Below are 21,047 nucleotides of genomic sequence, written 5' to 3' on the forward strand. Positions count from 1 at the left end.
ACTGGATGAATACTGTGGTCAACTTCACATTGTTTCCAATACCCATTTTCCCCTTCTTCTAAAATAACAGAGTATTAGCAGAGTAAAAGGCTGCTTGGCTAAAGGTATTTCCCAGTCAGCCTCATAGCTAGACGTGGCTGTATGACTAAGTTCTGGCTGATGGGATTTGAGTTTAGTGATGAAGGCCCATAAAAGAATTGTGCTTCCAGGACTTTCCGGGTGGTCCAGTGGCTAAGATTCCACATGCCCAATGCAGGGGGCTCAAGTCTGATACCTGGTTAGGGAACTAGATCCCACATACTGCAATTAAGTTTTCCCATGCTGCAACTAAAGATCCTGCATGCCTCAATTAAGACCTAGTCCAGCCAAATAAATAAATAAATGTTAAGAAAGAAAGAATTGTGCTTCACTTTCCTGGTCTTTCTCCAGCTCTTCATGGGCTGGAAGATGAAAGACACTGAAGCAGCCAAATTGAACCCACAAGTGGAAGTCATGTGTTGAAGACAGCAGCAGGGCCAGCTACAATTTGTGGGGCCCAATGCAAAATGAACCTTCAAGCCTTCTTGTTCAAAAAAAAAAAGGTGGGGGGATTGCCATTAAATATAGTAAAATTTATAGTTTTCTCATCTTTCCATGCTCTTTCTTCCCGCATTTTTTTGCTATATAGTTTTCTGCTAAGTAAACTTAAAACTTAGATCATTAACATGAATTTTACCATTCATTATATTGTGCAATGTCTGTCCATTTATAAATGCAAATATAAGAACATTTAACTCATGTGCAGAATCACCAAAATTATATGATTTGTATTTTGTAATTCATTCAAGCATATATATCTCATTCTTATCAGAAGAGTATAAATGCTGCACAAAACTGATTTAAATGTTTTTGTTTCACTTCTTCATACATATTCTATCAACACTCTATCCTCAGGTTATTGATGAGTAAGGAAAGACTGAAAGGAAAAAAACTTTCCCTTTCTTTCTATGCTATCATTTTCAAGGTAAGTGACTTGTTAATACATGGAAGTAACGCAAGTAAGGAAAGATTCCTTGTTGTTTGTGTTTCTTAGAGTATTATTATCTTCTTTCTGGATTAGTAGTAAGTTCTAGTTTAAATGGAGAGCATGTCCTCCCAGGACTCCCAGGACTGCCAGTCCCCTTCCTCACTTCCTTTCTTAGTCATCAACATAACATATTGTACTCACTTTGAGTTTCACTAAACTTCCATGCACTGTGAGTCCACTGGAATTCTGGGTTTGTGGAGCACTGCCAACATGACATGCAAATGGAGTGCAGGAATGGCAGACACGGATTGTGTATTCCTCTGCTCACTTGCATGTTCCATTGTTGCACTGGACTTTACTTTTAAAACACAGGTTCAAAGATAAAATTAGTAAGACTTTCAAGATGGTAACAGCAGCCCATTAAACCAAGCTCTGGGCCCTTCTGAACATGGGGCTCTGTGGAACTGCACAGATCGAATAGTCAGACCTGGACGGCCTACCTGCTGGATGTTTAGACTGAAACACACTTCTACCCAGTTTAAGCTGTTGCATTTTGGGGTCTCTTTTGTTTCACTTTGTACCCTGACTCACGCAAACACTTTTAGTTATCAAAAATATCCCTTCCTACAATCTGGGGACTACGTGCTACAATGAGTACTCTAAGTCATACTTTTAATATTTTTGAAATTGGAGTGAATCTTATAATAAGTGTACTTTTAATATATTTATTTTACTTTTTCCCCCTAAAAAAGTCATTAAAAGCTAGATATTTAGTGTTTTATAATTGAAAGTGAAAGTGAAGTCATTCAGTCGTGTCCGACTCTTTGCGACCCCATAGACTGTAGTCTACCACACTCCTCTGTCCATGGGATTTTCCAGGCACAGGTACTGGAGTGGGTTGCCATTTCCTTCTCCAGAGGATCTTCCCGACCCAGGGATTGAACCCAGGTCTCCCACATTGTAGGCAGACACTTTAACCTCTGAGTCACCAGGGAAGTTTTATAATTGAGGACATCTTCAAATCAAAGAGAGAGTATATTCATGTAACTCATTAATAGAACTTTAGATTCATAAAATATTTTAGCATTAAAGATCAGATGATCCAGAAGATTCTAAAGACTTAAAAAATTTTTTTTTCCTTTAAACCGGTCATTTTTTGAAATAAGTCTTTAGAGAGACTATATATAGTTGTTGTTCAGTTGCTAAGTTGTGTCTGACCCTTTGGAACCCCCTGGACTTCATCACACCATGCTCCCCTGTCCTTCATTCTCTCCTGGAGTTTGCTCAAATCCATGTCCATTGAAACTGTATATAGACAGATAAAAGTGCAGTGGGATGATAGGCAACCCAGAACATCCACCCATCCTCTCTGCTGACCTACAGTAAAAGGAACCGTTAGAGAGCAGTCTGAAACAAATGGAAAGACGCCAAGCCAATTCTTTCATCTTTGGCTGGTGCAAAGCACTAAGCAAATCTTTTAAAAATAACGACTTTATTGAGATATAATTGGCTTATAATAAACTTCACATTTGTAAAGTATAACAGTTGATGTCTTGACATGTTATTACACCCTTATGTTTTCACACATATGAAAACATCACTGCAATCAAGATATTGAACGTATATTTACATTACCCCTGAAAGTTTATTTTTTAAATTTTATAAGCCCCACCCCATCTCCAGGCAAAACTTACTTGCTTCCTGTCACTATAGAGATTAGTTTGCATTTTCTAAAGTTTTACATAAATGGCATCATTCAATATGTACCAATTTTTGGGGGAGCCTAGCTTCTTTCATTCAGCATAATTATTTTGAAATTCATCCATATCCATCCTTTTCATTGCTGAGTAGTATTCCATGTGCTGCTGATGGACATCTGAGTGGCTTCCATTTTTAACCACTGCAAAATAAAGCTCTATAAATATTCATGTATAGGTCTTAAAGTAAATGTATGTTTTCACTTTTCTTGGAATACCTAGGAGTGGAATGGCTAGATCTGATCAAATAGTATGTATATGTAACTTTTCAAGAAACTTCCCACTTGTTCTTCAAAATGACTGTAGCATTTTATATTCCCAACATGAGTGTATGAGAGTCTAGTTGCTCTGTGTCCTCACCAACAGTTGGTGTAGTCATTAAAAATGTTTTTAACTATTCTATTGGGTGTATGACAGTATCTCATTGTAGTTTTAATTTGTATTTATCCAATGACTAATAATGTTGAGCATCTTTGTTGTGTTTGCCATCTTCTGTGGTGGAGTATCTGTGTCACTGCTTATAAATCTTTCAACTGTTTCAGTTTTTTTTTTCCTTGTAAGCTTTACACTCCTTATAAAGTTTCTGCCATGATAAGAATGCTTTGAGGCAGTTTATACTGTCTATTCTAAAATTTTGTTGATAAAACTGTTAGATAAACAGGACTATTAGTTAGAAACAAAGAAGATCCATGTTAACAGAGAGCTATCCAAATGGGCTGATATTTATGGCATCCACAGAGATGATTTACACTTATTCAAGCTGGCAGAAGTGAAAGTAAGTGGAGAAATGATGGCATAGAATTGGGAGACAGTGGGAAAGACTGAGAAGAATCGGCTAGGCAGGGCAAGATTGGTTTTGCTCCATCCAGTCTCTACTCCTACATGTGCCCCAAATTTATATCATGGTCAACTCTTTGCAGTCCTTCCCCTCACCTCCCAAAGGTTTTTTTTTTTTTCATTATTATGGATGAACCTTTGTTCCTTTATAGCAAATATGTTAAGAAGATGGGAAGCCTAGTTCAGCAGAGGAAACTAGTTATAGGCTATCCTTTGTGGTAAGGCTGCCAAGAATTCTCAGCCATGGGCCACTTGATCAGAAACCCATGTATAAGCAAAAGAAAGTTTATCCATATGCCAGTGTTAACATCTAGCAAGTTTTGTATTTTTAAAAAAGTGACTTCATACAAAAGCACAGTAATAAGTCTAGAGTTTGACCTTGTCTCTCTAGCAAGCAGGTAGGGTGAGAACACTGATCTAGACTACAGTTCTGAATATAGTTTGTAACGGAGTGTAACGGGTGTGACTAGGGGTAAAGGATTGAAGGGCCTGGGCAGAGGCAGAAGTGAAGATAACAATCACGGTGAACAGGAGAGAAGAGCTAGTCATGTAAGAGAGGAAGAGGAGATAGACAACTTTCAGCCAACTCTCCTCCTGTTTCCACTTTGGCCTGTAGGAAAGAGGGCACTTTTGCTGCTCCCATACTGTCTGTATATCCTTCTGACTAGCTTCTTTCTGAGGGAGGAGGAATTCCGCAAATACTCAAAGTACAGGGCAATTACCAAACCACATTAATAAGAGGATGGAGTCTCTAAGCTGGTGTTCCCTCGTCTGCAATTACAGTCCCTTATTTCAGTACATTGGGCAGGGTCTGCCCATTCTCTCTTCTACACATGGGATCTGCATCAATTGCCCCTGGTCTGTTCCAGACCTTTCCACCAACTCTGAGTGATGGAAATGATGGAAGCTTCTTTAGGATTCTAGGCCTAAACAGCATAAACTGATTTGGCTTGACAAAGATCTCTGTACTGGGAGACAATTGGGTGCCTATTAGGTCATAAAGGTTATTTTGGGACTTTTCTGGTGGTCTGGTGGTTAAGACTCTTCACTTCCACTGCAGGGGAGTGCAGGCTCAATCCCTGGTCAGGGAACTAAGTTCCCACATGCCATGCAGCATGGCCAAAAAATGTTACTTTATCCATTTGGTTATTGTTCTCATGGGCATATTCCTCAATTAGGAATCCCTGAAGAGGTTTGAGTGGTAGGATTTCAGCCCCTAAACTGTAACTGACATTTCTATAATTAATCCTTAAGAAAGTCCCCACCCAAGTGGGGCCCAAGAAAAGCACAATAGTACCTGAGACAAAAGGACTACAACGAGGGTCAAGGTGACAGGATAAATAAAGTGGAAAGAGACATGTATATATATATAACCTAATCATTTTGCTGTATACCTGAAACTAACACAACATTGTTAATCAACTATACGCCAATACAAAATAAAATAAAAAATAATTTAAAAGTAGAGGGGAAAGAAAAGAAAATGGAAACAGGCTCCTTTGAGCTTCATCTGTGGGTAGAGAAGAAATCATCATTCAGCTATCCACCTACCTACCCATCCATCCATCCACTCATCAACACATTTCTGAGTTCTAGGCACCAAGCTGGGACATTATGATACAGCAGCAAACAAGTTGAACACTGTCTGAGGGAGGATTAGGGAAAAAGGTGGGAGAATGTATGTGAATTTGTCATAAAAGAAAAAAAAGTTAGAATGAGAGATCTCACAGCATTGCCCCCACAATCGTGGACTTGTTGAAGCTCCTGTAGAAAGAGAAATTAGAGGTAAACAGTGGAGCTGATACTCATAAGCTAATTTTGGAGACTCTGGGCATAAGAACTACGGATTTGAGGATCAGGTGACAAAACAGCATAGAACTGGAGAAGGGTCATTGTTTCCATGTTTTCCAAGAATCCAGCACTGACCTGTAAAGCAGATATTCCCAACATTCACCAAAATCTGTTCTCTTCCCTTTTATATATTGATATAGAAGACTTCTCTGCACTTTTTGGGCCTCTTGCAGCTGAGTGGCTCAGGCCATATGCAGTCTACAGCAGAGAACACCTGGTGAGTACCATTCAGTCCTTTATCTGGTGAGTGTCCCTGTAAGCCTGCTTGGTTGATCAGAGAGGTTTCCTGCTCCTAATGGAGCAGCTACAGGACTGTGAAGTCCTCAGTCTAAATTGCTAGGTTTCTATAAGCGAAATAGTTCCCCTAAAGGGTGCCCAGATCTTTATTAGATTTTGCGGTATTGAGAAATAAAACCCTTGTCATAGCAAGCCACTGACTGAGACATTGGCTTTTGTCCTTGCTATGCCAGTTTAGCCTCGCCTGGAAAACTGAGAGTTTGCTGAACACTAAGAAATAGTAACCTTAGCACAGGTACTGATGTTCCCAAAATGGTTATCATGAGCAGGGACAAGAGAGATGCCCTTTAGAGTTACTTTGTGGAGCCAGAATAGGAGAGGAAAGACCAGACAGATGATCTGTGATGACAGTTAGCAAACTGCTTTGAGAACACATAGTTGTAAGCTTTCTCCTTGGAGATTCCCAGAAATATTTGAATGAGATTTTTGAGGGGTAGAGAAGAGTGTGTCAACAAAGGAAAATATGCATTATTTGATATTAAATGACTACATTAGTGTCACTAGGTGAGACCTGGTGTCTCTAGGTATTAATTGACTGAGTTGTGGGATATCTTGTGTTGGAGAGGGTTTGCAATTCCAGTTCTAGCTGGCAGAGCTGACTGCATTCTTCTCTTTGTCCTTCTTCCTTGAAGAGTAAACTCCCAAACATTGTTCACATCACTAGAAACTTTGGGATCCTCCTAGGATTCATGTTGGACTTACCTCCAAACTTTCAAGGATAATGAACTCTCTTGGTAAACATAATGTGATTTCAATTTCATTGTTTTCTCTTGAAACTGAGTACAAACAGGAAAACATTTCGAATGCAGATGTATTAAGGTTTGCACGCCAAAGAAGGCTTCAGAAATTTATAGCATGGTCTGTATTGTGCATTAAAATTCATGAGACCACTTTACAAAATTGTGAATCTTGAAAAAAATTCAAAGCTCTTCAGTGCCCTAAATCAATAATTTCAGGACAGTTCAACAACAGATTGAAAGCATAGTTTTCAGTAGTCAATGGCTAATCCCCATATCCAATTTGAGTTTAACTATCTATACTTCTTTGAAAGTAGCAACAACAATCTTATTGTTTCCATGATGTTTCATGCACAGTTGCTCAGGAAGAAAATGCAATCTTATGGGCCTCTAGGAATTGGAGAAGCTTCTCCAAGCCTGTAATGCCTTTAACTAATTAATCCTATAATTAATCCTGTAGCACTATATTTTTGAAAGGTTCCTATGACCTAACCATATGATTATACAGTTAAATAAATCTAATCTAAATAAATCTACATGTTGCTTTGATTTCTAAATACCATATAAAGTGGCACGATCAGGAAGAATACTAAACACTTTGATTACTTCCCCCCAGGGTCACTGTTCACATTTTGCCTATGAGCTATCCATATAGATCTACTTCCTTGCTGTCAAAGATCTCTTCTTATTTGGATGGTGAGTAGAGCCCTTCAGGTCAGGAAAGACAGGGCCTCACACAAGCCACAAGGGAATAAATTGTGGTTGGGCTTTTCCAATTTATTTCCCTTTGCCTCTGATTGGTCTAGGAATGTGCCTATGGCCCATACTGGCAGATGAAACAAAAGGAGAGGTCAGTTGGGAGACTTCCTGTAATTGTTCTTCCCAGGAAAAAAAAAAAAAAACACCCACAGAAATTCACATGAAGAAAGCATTTTACCTCAGCCTTTCCTTTCTGCTTTGAATGTGGACTTGATCTTAGAAGCTGCAATAGCCATAAAGTGGCAAAAGGTGGCAGAACAAGACAGAGGAGAGTCTGGGTCCTTAATGACATCATTGCACTGCTGACTGACTTCTTAGGTGAGAAAATTTAACATCACTAGGATGTTAACATTTTGCCTGGAAAATCCCATGGACGGAGGAGCCTGGTAGGCTGCAGTCCATGGGGTCGCTAAGAGTCGGACACGACTGCGCGACTTCACTTTCACTTTTCACTTTCATGCATTGGAGAAGGAAATGGCAACCCACTCCAGTATTCTTGCCTGGAGAATCCCAGGGACGGGGAAGCCTGGTGGGCTGCTGTCTATGGGGTCGCACAGAGTCGGACACGACTGAAGTGACTTAGCAGCAGCAGCACTGCTTAAGGAAGGCCCTGGGAAACTGGATTCTGTTATTTGCTGCTGAAGGCATCCTAATGCTACAACCATCCCAAGCTGAAACCAACCTGCAAAATTCACAACACAATTTCCAGACCTAAGTTAAAGAAAGTGAAAGTGAAGTGGCTCAGCCTTGTTGGCTTTGTGACCCCCATCGACTGTAGCCTGCCAGATTCTTCCACCTATGGGATTTTCCAGGCAAGAATACTGGAGTGGGTTGCCATTTCCTTCTCCAGGGGATCTTCCTGACCCAAGGATCGAAGCTGGGTCTCCCAGAAAGCATCCCAAACATCTTTTTCAGAGAAGTAGAGTGATAATAGCATTTTTCCAGTTCATTTGAGGTGTCTGATCTTTGGCAAATAAAATCAGAATTTTCATTTGCAAACCAAACTTATTGTCAAGTGACTAGAAATTACTAGTGAATGCTTTCTAACTAGGAATTACATTTGCTGAAAACTCAGGTCTTTCTCTTATTGTTTTGTTATCCTGCTTTGTTTATTTATACGGGGGAATCCTTGGAGGTAAGGATTAGAGTTGCTGAAGAGTTATGAACCATGACTGTGAGTTAACAAATATCCCATTGTTTGTGGAAGAGCACTTTGATCAGCTAGCCTTACAGCTGGATCGACAACTTTGGTCAATATTGTTTCAATGTGAATTGACAGAAATTAATTTTAATGAGGACAAGCAGAAGAAATGTTTGGCCCTCAGTCAAATATTCTTCATAGTTGAAAGAAGGGCGCTTACTCTCTTCTGGTGGGTGAGGAAGTCACCCACCTATGAGGGCAGAAAGCTCTAGGAGACTGGATCTAACGTGCAGTTAGCTGTGGAGAATATAAGCATTGGAAAGAACAGACTTTGCAAAAGAGACCCAAAGGCTACAAGCCTTGGCAAGGCAATGTTGGTTTTCACCTTGAGAGACTAATGACAGTTGTGACCCTCAGAGTCCTCTTTATGTGAGGATCAACAAGCTTTGGTCACCAAGGTGAGATAGTAAAACATTTGGGGTGAGGTTGTGAAGTTTTCTTTCTCTTTTTTTGGCTGCATGACATGGGAATCTTAGTTCCTGACCAGTGTTGGAACTCATGCCCACTGCAGTGAAAGCACAGAGTGCTGGGGAAGTCCCTGGAATGAGATGTTTCCTTGATTCTTTTTTGAGGTAAGGGCAAGTTGCTGCCAAGAAGGTGTGTCACCTCTGGGCAAGCACAGTTCTTTCTTTGGAAGTCAATTTTATTCAGTTTCAGAAAAAAGACCTCACATGAATTTGGATTAGAAAATAGGATATCAAGAGACTTGTTTTCCTAGAAATGAAAGAAAAAGAAATAACCCTTCAAGGATAATTTTCTGAATCTTCCTCTTACATCAAAAGATACATGTCTTATCCCCACAGCACCTTCTCCAAGAGTCAACTCACCCTCCTTAAATTCTTCTTAGCTGGGACAAGCCAATTCCCTTCACCCACACCTCTCATTTTTTTCTGTAAATAAATGTTTATGTAAAACATTTCCTTTGTTAGTTGGAGACTTCTTCGGTGGATCACGTTGTGCTCAGCAAAAGTGGTTGCAGAAGAGCTGAGGAAGTTGGAGTAACTTAGACCTCTGGCGTTTTGGGGTGATTTATAGACAGTATCCTATAACCCCACCATCCCAGACTCACCTTACTATACTAGCTGCTCCCTTGGATGCCAAGGTCCTGAAAAGAAGAAAGCTGTCTTACTCACTCATCGTTGGGTCTCTAGCACTAGGCATAGTCCCTGTCACCCTGTAGGCACTCAATAAGTGCAAATTAATATATGAGACTTGGTGTCTTTTAAAAAACAAAATTTCTTGTGTTAAAGGGCTTCTCAGACACCATTCAGAATTTAATGTGTCTACCTTAGTGTGAGGACTAATGTTTAAGTGTGACAATAAGGGGTTCATTTGGCTGAAACAGTTCTTGTCTTCCATTGGCTGGTGTTAACTGGTATCTGGAATCAAGATTGCCTGGAGAAATATCAATAACCTCAGACATGCAGATGACACCACCCTTACGGAAGAAAGTGAAGAAGAACTAAAGAGCCTCTGGATGAAAGTGAAAAAGAAGAGTGAAAAAGTTGGCTTAAAACTCGACATTCACAAAACTAATGGCATCCAGTTCCATCACTTCACGGCAAATAGATGGGGAAACAACGGAAATGGTGAGAGACTATTTTTTTGGGCTCCAAAATCCTGATGATGGTGACTGCAGCCATAAAATTAAAAGACCTTATTCTTTGGGAAAAAAGTTATGACCAACCTAGACAGCATATTAAAAAGCAGAGACATTACTTTACCAACAAAGGTCTGTGTAGTCAAAGCTATGGTTTTTCCAGTAGTCAGGTATGGATGTGAGAGCCGGACTGTAAAGAAAGCTGAACACTGAAGAATTGATGTTTTTGAACTGTGGTGTTGGAGAAGACTCTTGAGAGTCCCCTGGACTTCAAGGAGATCCAACCAGTCCATCATAAAGGAAGTCAGTCCTGAATATTCATTGGAAGGACTGATGCTGAAGCTGAAACTCCAATACTTTGGCCATTTGATGCGAAGAACCAACTCAATGGAAAAGACACTGATGCTGGGAATGATTGAAGGCAAGAGAAGGGGATGACAGAGGATGAGACGGTTGGATGGTATCACCGATGTGATGGACATGAGTTTGAGAAGGCTCTGGGAGTTGGTGATGGACAGGGGAGCCTGGCGTGCTGCAGTCCATGGGGTTGCAAAGAGTTGTATACAACTGAGTGACTGAATTGAACTGAACAGGCATCTGAAAAAAAAAAAAACCACATGATTCTAACCTCTTCAAAGCCTTTTCTCTTTCAGATTCACCACTGTGTTTCTGCAGATTGGGGCATTTATGCTAATAGTTCAGCTAGACTGAAAAAGAAAAAAAGCTTGAGTCAACTGAATACTGCTAATATGATTTAGGCATTTATTAAGTTGGGGATAAACAGCTAAATTTAGATTTACTTATGATTAATTTGTTTGGCATAGCTCCTTATATAATAATACATGAACTACAATTTTGAATGTGAAGATACATACCATTGTTTAGTATCTTTTAAAATATGGTTGCTCTTTCCTTTTCTTGTTCAAAAGAGGGAGAGCATTCCATGTGTACGTTACAGGAAGAAGATGTAATCCTACCGCTCCTTTATCGCAAACCTCTCTGGAGGGGGAGCTAGACAGAAGCCAAGCTGCTTTTGCTGGTTATGGCTTCTGGTTGTGTATGTATTGCGGCTGGACAGGGGTTTGGTAAAAGACAAGAGTAACTGTCCAAACATGTTGCTGGAAAGCAATCTACACGCAACTTGTTGACTTCTGTTTCAGGTCTCCCAGTCACAACAGTGCCAGGGTTTACATTTTTTTCTAGATAAAAGCAAATAGGGGTTAGACAAAATTCTTTGTCTAACATGTTGCCAGTGCACGAATTTTGCAGAGGACTCAACTTGTTCAGATTTAAACAAAGCTACACTAACAAAACATAAAAAACACCCAAGCTGTGTACCGGAAAAAATGATCCTTAAAGTTTCCTGCTCCTCCTATCAAGCCTCTAGGGAAAGTTTACCTCTCTATACTTGGCTTGTGTTAAGTCATATAATGCTTTGCCAAAGCCCACCCCTATCATGCAGAGCTACATGGTTGACTTAAACCATCTCACCACTTACTGAAAGAACTTGAGAAGAGTTCACTGGCACTGGTGGTGATCTTTCCTTCATTCTCTTTCCAGCCTCTTGCCTATAAGTCCTAGAATAGGTTGTAGAGCCACCATGGGTGGTATGCACGTCTAGATGATTCCCACTGGTAATACCAGGAAGATGCAGCAGTTGAAACCTGAAAGAGAAAACCCATCCCTCCCCTAAGAATAACACGTAGGGAGGATCCCCCTCCAAACACACATGACCCCCAGCACACACACTGAAACTAAAACTCTAATAACAACAAAGGAAAAAGTAGCTATGTGGTGGTGTAGAAAGTTCCTTTTTGCATTTGCCATTCTCTTTGCCTGGAATGCAAGTAGAAAATTTTTTCAGGAGTCAAAATTGTACTTCGCAACCAGTCCTCACTACCTGGATCCTCTTTGCTCCTCCCTAATTTTCTTCCTTAGTCCCATTTCTCTTCCTTTCAGTATTCTTCTTTTCTGTATGCATTTCCACTGTGGATCCCTTTACTCTTTTCCTCCCTTCCTTCCTTCCCCCACTACCCCCATTTCTCTCTCTCTCATTCATTTCCTACTATGTGTTAGGTATTGTTCCAGGTTCAAGGGATAGAGCAATGAATGAAACCTAGAAGACTCCTGATATTGTGGCACTTACATTCTGTAGGGGGGTGGGGAGGATGGAAGGGGAAAAAAAGACAAAATAATAAATATCAGGTAATAAGAGCTTCAAAGGGAATCAAACTGCATAAAGTGATAGATGACCTGGGGGTTGGGAAGGGATAAGAATGCTTTAGATGGGATGAAAAGTCTGTTGGGGGAGGAGGGGTTAAATTTTAATTGAGATCTGTATACAGGAAAGATTCAGCTAAGAGACAAGCATTCCAGATACAGAAAATGGCAGTGCAAAGTCCCTCTGTGGTAAGAACCAATGTAACAAGTCCAAAGAAGTGAAAGAGAGCAGGTGTGACTATAGCTTGGAGAAAGAGCATGGAAATGGCAAGACATGAAGTTTTGCAGGGACAGGTCACATCTGGCCTGGAAAGTAATGTAGGGGTTTGTATTTTATTCTTAGTGTGATAGGAAGCCAGGTCCTAGCAAAGGGATGAATTATTTATCCAGAACACTATCCATTATTTTGTTCCTTTGTATTCTCCATAGGCTAGCCCTATAAGCATTTCACGACAGTGGGGCGGACATAGAGGATTTATTACGTAAAGGAGTCTGGGACACACAACCGGTGACAAATGTGAGACCCTCTGCTTCACTCTACATCCTTGTCTACTTCACCCATCTCTCTGAGCTACCCAGTTCCTACATAAGTATGCCATCTGTCCTTCTTTTTGATAAATTAATCATTTGCCTTTGGATTTTCATCTGGTTTTACCCCCAATTTGTTAACATAATACTTAAAAAAAAATCACTCATCTATATTTCTGCATAGGTCATTAGGGAAAAGATCATGAAAATTTGTTAATTTTTTTTTATGGTTGCCATGCAGGGAAGGAATAATTATTCCTAATAAATAATTAGGAATAACTAGGAATAATTATCATCCCTAATTATTTTGGGATGATCATGTACACACTGCTATATTTGGAATGGATAACCAACAAGGACCTACTGTATAGCACAGGGAATTCTGCTCAATGTTATGGGCTAGCCTGGATGGGAGGGGAGTTTGGGAGAGAATGGATACATGCATATGTATGCCTGAATACCTTCCTTATTCATCTGAAACTATCACAACATTTTTAATCGGCTATAACCTAATACAGAATCAAAAGGTTTTTTAGGAAAAAAAAGAAAATCTGTTAAATTTTAAAGCAGAACTCCACATTCATTGCTGATGACTCACAACAATGCTGTAATCTGACTACTGGAAGCCATAGCGCATCTCCATTACAGTTATATTAAGTACTTTAAAATTACATCTCCAATCATCTTTGACATAGTCCCAAAGGTAATCCAACCTAAAAAAAAAATTGTCAGCTAATGAACATTTCTCAGCAAATTCATGTGCTTGGTATAAAAATATCCAAATGGTTCGTGTGACTTTAAAATTACCCAGTTTTGTATCATGTCACTGTAATTCAAAATGCATCATAGTATATATAAAAATCCCACAGTAATCAAATCCAATTAGAATGTCTCTTTACACAAATTAAGTTACCAATTAAATAAATTCCCTCAAATGAGGACTGTATCCAAGGTAAATTAAATTAATCCTATCATTATATTCATCCTACTTGTATTCTCTAGTTGCACTGTAGTATTCTCAACACTTTTTAAAAATTATGACAGTAGAAAAACACACACACACAATTCAAATGTTTCCATTTAAGAAATATAAGAAAATCAGTTATGAATTTTTAAGCAAACAGCCCATACTTTTGAATGGCTACCTTGGGACTCCACAATAGTGTGAGCGTGTGGGTGGTTTTGATCCTATTCACCATATCAGAAAAATCCAGCTATAGAAATGAGAGAAAACCAAGGCTTCTTAGGATGCCTCAGTGAAATGGTTCATTTATTTGAACTGATAAGTCTATGCAAATACACTCAGTCACAATAGGGAGCTTCTTAGACCTGACAATAATTTAAATTCTGAAAAGTATACAGGACTATTAGAGACCTTCACTCTTCTGGTAGATTATGTCCCTTGATGCTGGAAGGGGACTTGAGTTTCTCCCTAGCTCCCTGCTTAGGATTCAACGAGAGACCTCAGCATTGGTGTAAAGCTGCCAGCAGTCCTAATCCAAGATAACATACACAATTTGGACTCTAGGAATGAGAGACAAAAGGAAGGGTGATCTAGAAAGTGGGTAGGGATAAAGGTGGGTAGGATTGTTGCTTCTGCAGAAAATGTCCAAGGATGGCAGATTCTAGTTAAGATCAATGTGGGAAGATGTCTTAGTGTGTAGGTAGAAAAATAAGACACGACAAAGATGACCTCAGCCATTGAGAAGGAAGGAGTCACAGGAAGGGATGTCTGTGTGCAGTAGACAATGGAATTAGAAAGAGCAGAAATGAAAACCAGCAAAGATTCTGATCTAGGGATTAGCTAGCTTAAATGTTCTGTCATTGGACACAAACTTTCCACCAGGAGATCTAATCTTAATGCAACAAACTCAAATTAGTTCTAGGTTGGGGGTGGTTCTGTTCTCAGACATGGGGCTGAACCTGTTACTGGGGTTGGGGTGGGGGTGAAAGGATGGAATCTGAGCATCTCAGTAAGTCACCTAGCAGCTCTGGTCACTTTGGACATTCCCGGGGGATACATAACAGCTTACTATAACAACACAACACACACGGACACCTGTTTGTTCCCCAAGACCAACACCACAGTGAGTTTTTACCATCTTAGCTTACAAAGACATTATTTTGTCCAGGTTACAGATTTCACAAAAGAGAATTTGACTACATAGATATTTATAAAATGATTGTGGTTGAGAGAAAAGTACAGGGGCTTGAAGTCAGAAAAGCTACTACATTCCAGTGCTCTCTGCTGCTGTTCAGCTGTGTGAACCTGAAGAAGTTCTTTAACATCTGTGAGCCTCTTTGTTCATCTGTAAAGTATGGTGATGAAGCCCTGTTACTCCCTCGATGTTCTCAAGCAGATTCCAAGACAGGAGCTCACTGTGCAAACTTAAAGCAAACAGAAGACGTGGCACTGAAACAAAGCAGAGAGCTGCTTGAACTCTAATATAATCATCCACCGCCATAAGGACTCTTTGGCCACTGGTTTGATAAGTACTGTCAAATGACATTTATTTGTAACTTTTGAGAAAAGTAATTTTCAGATGCTAGTCTTGGAATAGGCTCAACCGGAGTCTTAGGTCATTTCCAGTTTGAATGAACAAGTCTTATTTTGGGCTTGGTTGGAGGTGGGGCTAGATGAAACTGAGCTGTATATCCTTCTGCAGTAACAAGGAAAAGTCAACCTTTGTTCTAGTAGTGTTTGGTCAGGAACAGCTGCTCCATAGGTGTCAGCCCTATACCCCATTTCATACTTTAAATAGTATCACTAACATCTTTATCCAAAATACACTCGAGTTTTATATGCTTAATATAGGAGAGAAAAGAGCTAATATTCATCGAATGCCCTTTATGAGATAAGCACTTGCTAGTGTTTTACACATATTCTGTCATTTAATCTCCAAGGCAACTTAAAAGGGAAGATATCACTGTCCCCATTTTACAGGTGAGAAAACTGAGGCTCAGAGTGCTTATAACTTGCCCAAGTTCACACCACTAGGACACGACAGAGATTTGATATAAAAATTCAGGTCTTCTGACTTCAGTCCCTACTTTTTCTTCTGTAACATCATGCTATAGAAGAAAAAGAATGAGGGTGAATGATTAGCCAGCAAAGTTGGGGGAAAGGATATGCCATTAGTAAAGAGCTCAGCCATTCTACATCATTCTGCAAAGTCCAACTTTCAAAGAATCAGAATACGATAGAAATCTTCAATATTAAATTGAAAACTAAACATAAGCAATCTGACTTGATGATCCAGAAAGTGCTTTCAGATCTTGCTGTGCCTTAAAGTTTTCACAGTCAAAGTTGATTATCAGTGCACTACAGATGTGTGGAAAAGAAAATGCCAGGTAACAGTAGCCAGCTCACCAGCCTCCAAGATGGCAGGCACTATGCAGCTTTTATTATGTCATAGCAAGGAAATAAATAGAATCTATGGTCCTGCGTCTTGGGATATATATCCTAAATATATATCCATTCTTATTCCCAGTGAGAAAGAAGTCACTATAAGAGAATCTCACCTTTTATCATTCATATTCTACCTTTAAAATCCTAAACCAGTGGAACCACTGTGCACAATAATTTTGGCAGTCACAAACTCTGTCACGAAGCAGAATGAGAAACAGGAGAATATAAGTGGTATTTAAATGTCCATCATTCAGTGGGTCAGACTGCATGAGGCAATGTGGCTGTGTGGAGGGCGAGAGGTCTGGGCCCACAGTGAACAGCCTGCCTTTGCCTGAGAGTTACTAAAGCCAACGTTCTTGACTTATATTTAATCCCAGCCATCCCAGTGCCTATATCCCTGGCAACCTTAAAACAATGAATAATCTGCAAGCAACCAGATTCAAATAAAGAGCTCAATAGTTGAATCTCCAAGAAGTGGCCAGTTTCAGAAAGGCATTTCTTGGCAGGCTAGAGCAGACTGGGGTGAAAGTTGTACCGAAGGCTGGAGAAGAGTCCGATGTGTTTCACGAGATTGGGCTCCACCACGTAGGCCCGTTCCCCCTTGGCCCTCAACAGTGAGTACAGTGCCATGTCCTTGCCGAAGCCCTTGTGGCAGTAAACCTGGGACAGGTAGGTGAGGGTCCGGCGGGCCGCAGGGGCAGGGAAGAGCATGGCAGGGGTGCAACACTGTGAAGCGGGGACCACGCTGTACAGGGAAGGACTCAGACGCCGCAGCTCCAGGAAGTAGTGGCGGCCCACCAGCTCCACCAGACCCATGCTGTACAGGGAGAAGAAGAGCATGACGGGCCAGCTAAACCCCGGGCGGCTGGCAAACCGCATGTATATCCAGGTTAGTAAGGGCCCCAGCAACATGCCGACACCGAGCCACTCCAGGATACGCATGGGCTCCGGGTTGATGTAGTGCTGGAGCCTCTCGGGGTGATAGAGCTTCAGATAGAGGGCATCTTGGAGGTGGGGCTCAGAGAAGCGAGCCCGCAGAAGGTGCTCCAGGACTGGAAAGATCTGCTCCTCTGGGACGGCATCATCTTCCACCATCAGGACATAGTCTGGGTTGTAGGTCTGCAGGGAGGATTCCAGACAATAGACGTAGTCCTGCTTCTCCTTCTCAAACGAGTTGGTGGAAGGGTCATCGCCATAGTCATCCTCGGTGCCCTCATAGCGGTTGGCCACAGGGACGTACTTGGACAGCAGCTTGGCATCAAAATGGCTCACGCTCCGCTCCACGTTGCACAGGAAGAGTTGGTGCCCCTCACATTGGGGGCCACACTGTTGAAGGAGCCGGTGGAACTGGGACACCACCTGCAGGACGTAGTGGAAGCCAGGCTGCCTGTCCACGGTGATGATGGTGATGACCAGCCAGGGCCGCGGCGTGGCCTGCCAGACGATGGGCACCGAGCCGTTGGCAGAGGGCAGCTCCTCAAAGTAGTGCAGGGCAGCTTCACCTTCTTTCAAGCTCTGCTGCAGGAACTCTTGGCTCATTTGGTTCAGATGCCAGTGGCGCAGGTAGAAGTAAGAGTGCAGAAGCCGGTGACAGGCCAGCGGGGCCAGCAGACCAAAGGTCACCACTGTTAAGATGAAGAGCTGGACAGCGGTGCTGCCCCAAGAGAGCCGCCTCAGCCTCCGGAGGAGCATGGCAGCTGGAGAGGTTGAAGTGCTCATGAGGTCGACTCTGGTCAGGTCTGGTCCCGAGAACAAACCATCCTGGACCGTAGGCCAAAATCAGTGCAAGTCAAACCTAAAGAGGGAAGAAGTAAAGAATGGTACAGGGCTTAAAAAACTCCAGGGATGGAACTCAGCACATATCAAACCAGAAATTCTTATTCTAGTCTGTGTTGCTGCTAGAGACTCAAGTGTTTTCTCTAGTACTCTCTTCTTAGGTTGTATCTGTTAGTGATCTCTGGGGTTCTTTGATCATTTCTATGAATAATGAAATCTTGGTGCATTCAACCAAATCTCCACACCTACAGACACTTAGTTAAGATTTATAGTGTGCCAGAAAAATCACCAGAGAGGCTAGTCAAATCGTTATTTCAATTCAACAGCTACACAGACACAGGTTCTTCCAACCAACACAAAAATAGCAAGGCTTGACCCAAAGGGTCATTTAGAGTAAGTTCCAAGGTAAATACACTGCAAGTACTTGTTGACTGACTGTACATAGTAATTTCTAAAAGCTCTGTCTTCTTTTGTATGTCCCAAACAAGAAAGGGACTATTTAGGATTCCCTGAAATGTCTTTATCAACATTTTCCATCCCTTTTCCCCTAACTTTATGTAACTAAACTCAGAATTTCATATTAACTTAATCCTGATTGGTCTTCCATTTTATATTTTATTTTATTTTTAATTAATTTTATTTTATTTTTAAACTTTACATAATTGTATTAGTTTTGCCAAATATCAAAATGAATCCACCACAGGTATACATGTGTTCCCCATCCTGAACCCTCCTCCCTCCTCCCTCCCTATACCATCCCTCTGGGTCGTCCCAGTTCACCAGCCCCAAGCATCCAGTATCGTGCATTGAACCTGGACTGGCATCTCGTTTCATACATGATATTTTACATGTTTCAATGCCATTCTCCCAAATCTTCCCACCCTCTCCCTCTCCCACAGAGTCCATAAGACTGTTCTATACATCAGTGTCTCTTTTGCTGTCTCGTATACAGGGTTATCGTTACCATCTTTCTAAATTCCATATATATGCGTTAGTATACTGTATTGGTGTTTTTCCTTCTGGCTTACTTCACTCTGTATAATAGGCTCCAGTTTCATCCACCTCATTAGAACTGATTCAAATGTATTCTTTTTAATGGCTGAGTAATACTCCATTGTGTATATGTACCACTGCTTTCTTATCCATTCATCTGCTGATGGACATCTAGGTTGCTTCCATGCCCTGGCTATTATAAACAGTGCTGCGATGAACATTGGGGTACACGTGTCTCTTTCCCTTCTGGTTTCCTCAGTTTGTATGCCCAGCAGTGGGATTGCTGGATCATAAGGCAGTTCTATTTCCAGTTTTTTAAGGAATCTCCACACTGTTCTCCATAGTGGCTGTACTAGTTTGCATTCCCACCAACAGTGTAAGAGGGTTCCCTTTTCTCCACACCCTCTCCAGCATTTATTGCTTGTAGACTTTTGGATCGCAGCCATTCTGACTGGTGTGAAATGGTATCTCATAGTGGTTTTGATTTGCATTTCTCTGATAATGAGTGATGTTGAGCATCATTTCATGTGTTTGTTAGCCATCTGTATGTCTTCTTTGGAGAAATGTCTATTTAGATCTTTAGCCCATTTTTTGATTGGGTCATTTATTTTTCTGGAGTTGAGCTGTAGGAGTTGCTTGTATATTTTTGAGATTAGTTGTTTGTCGGTTGCTTCATTTGCTATTATTTTCTCCCATTCTGAAGGCTGTCTTTTCACCTTGCTAATAGTTTCCTTTGATGTGCAGAAGCTTTTAAGTTTAATTAGGCCCCATTTGTTTATTTTTGCTTTTATTTCCAATATTCTGGGAGGTGGGTCATAGAGGATCCTGCTGTGATGTATGTCAGAGAGTGTTTTGCCTATGTTCTCCTCTAGGAGTTTTATAGTTTCTGGTCTTACGTTGAGATCTTTAATCCATTTTGAGTTTATTTTTGTATATGGTGTTAGAAAGTGTTCTAGTTTCATTCTTTTACAAGTGGTTGACCAGATTTCCCAGCACCACTTGTTAAAGAGATTGTCTTTAATCCATTGTATATTCTTGCCTCCTTTGTCAAAGATAAGGTGTCCATATGTGCGTGGATTTATCTCTGGGCTTTCTATTTTGTTCCATTGATCTATATTTCTGTCTTTGTGCCAGTACCATACTGTCTTGATAACTGTGGCTTTGTAGTAGAGCCTGAAGTCAGGTAGGTTGATTCCTCCAGTTCCATTTTTCTTTCTCAAGATCGCTTTGGCTATTCGAGGTTTTTTGTATTTCCATACAAATTGTGAAATTATTTGTTCTAGCTCTGTGAAGAATACTGTTGGTAGCTTGATAGGGATTGCATTGAATCTATAAATTGCTTTGGGTAGTATACTCATTTTCACTATATTGATTCTTCCAATCCATGAACATGGTATATTTCTCCATCTATTAGTGTCCTCTTTGATTTCTTTCACCAGTGTTTTATAGTTTTCTATATATAGGTCTTTAGTTTCTTTAGGTAGATATATTCCTAAGTATTTTATTCTTTTCGTTGCAATGGTGAATGGAATTGTTTCCTTAATTTCTCTTTCTGTTTTCTCATTATTAGTGTATAGGAATGCAAGGGATTTCTGTGTGTTGATTTTATATCCTGCAACTTTACTATAATCATTGATTAGTTCCAGTAATTTTCTGGTGGAGTCTTTAGGGTTTTCTATGTAGAGGATCATGTCATCTGCAAATAGTGAGAGTTTTACTTCTTCTTTTCCAATTTGGATTCCTTTTATTTCTTTTTCTGCTCTGATTGCTGTGGCCAAAACTTCCAAAACTATGTTGAATAGTAATGGTGAAAGTGGGCACCCTTGTCTTGTTCCTGACTTTAGAGGAAATGCTTTCAATTTTTCACCATTGAGGATAATGTTTGCTGTGGGTTTGTCATATATAGCTTTTATTATGTTGAGGTATGTTCCTTCTATTCCTGCTTTCTGGAGAGTTTTTATCATAAATGGATGTTGAATTTTGTCAAAGGCTTTCTCTGCATCTATTGAGATAATCATATGGTTTTTATTTTTCAATTTGTTAATGTGGTGTATTACATTGATTGATTTGCGGATA

The 21,047-nt window shown here is 40.5% G+C and overlaps 2 protein-coding genes across 7 annotated transcripts in view; both read right to left on the reverse strand.

Annotated features, from left to right (window-relative positions):
• ALDOB (aldolase, fructose-bisphosphate B) overlaps nt 1-21,047 on the reverse strand; it is an 89,130-nt gene that overhangs the window by 37,778 nt on the left and 30,305 nt on the right. The gene's annotated exons all lie outside the window — the stretch shown is intronic.
• The window catches only part of PGAP4 (post-GPI attachment to proteins GalNAc transferase 4), a 48,873-nt gene continuing 30,305 nt past the window's right edge, over nt 2,480-21,047 (reverse strand). For 3 of the 5 annotated variants that reach the window (XM_024996009.2, NM_001102342.2, XM_059889303.1), the window contains 1 exon segment: nt 13,269-17,997. In XM_024996009.2, coding sequence (XP_024851777.1) covers nt 16,710-17,921 — 1,212 coding nt within the window. In that variant the 5' untranslated portion in view covers nt 17,922-17,997 and the 3' untranslated portion in view covers nt 13,269-16,709. 5 annotated transcript variants of the gene reach the window in all.

This window comes from Bos taurus, chromosome 8 (assembly GCF_002263795.3).
Source record: "Bos taurus isolate L1 Dominette 01449 registration number 42190680 breed Hereford chromosome 8, ARS-UCD2.0, whole genome shotgun sequence".
NCBI classification, from domain to species: Eukaryota; Metazoa; Chordata; class Mammalia; order Artiodactyla; family Bovidae; genus Bos; species Bos taurus.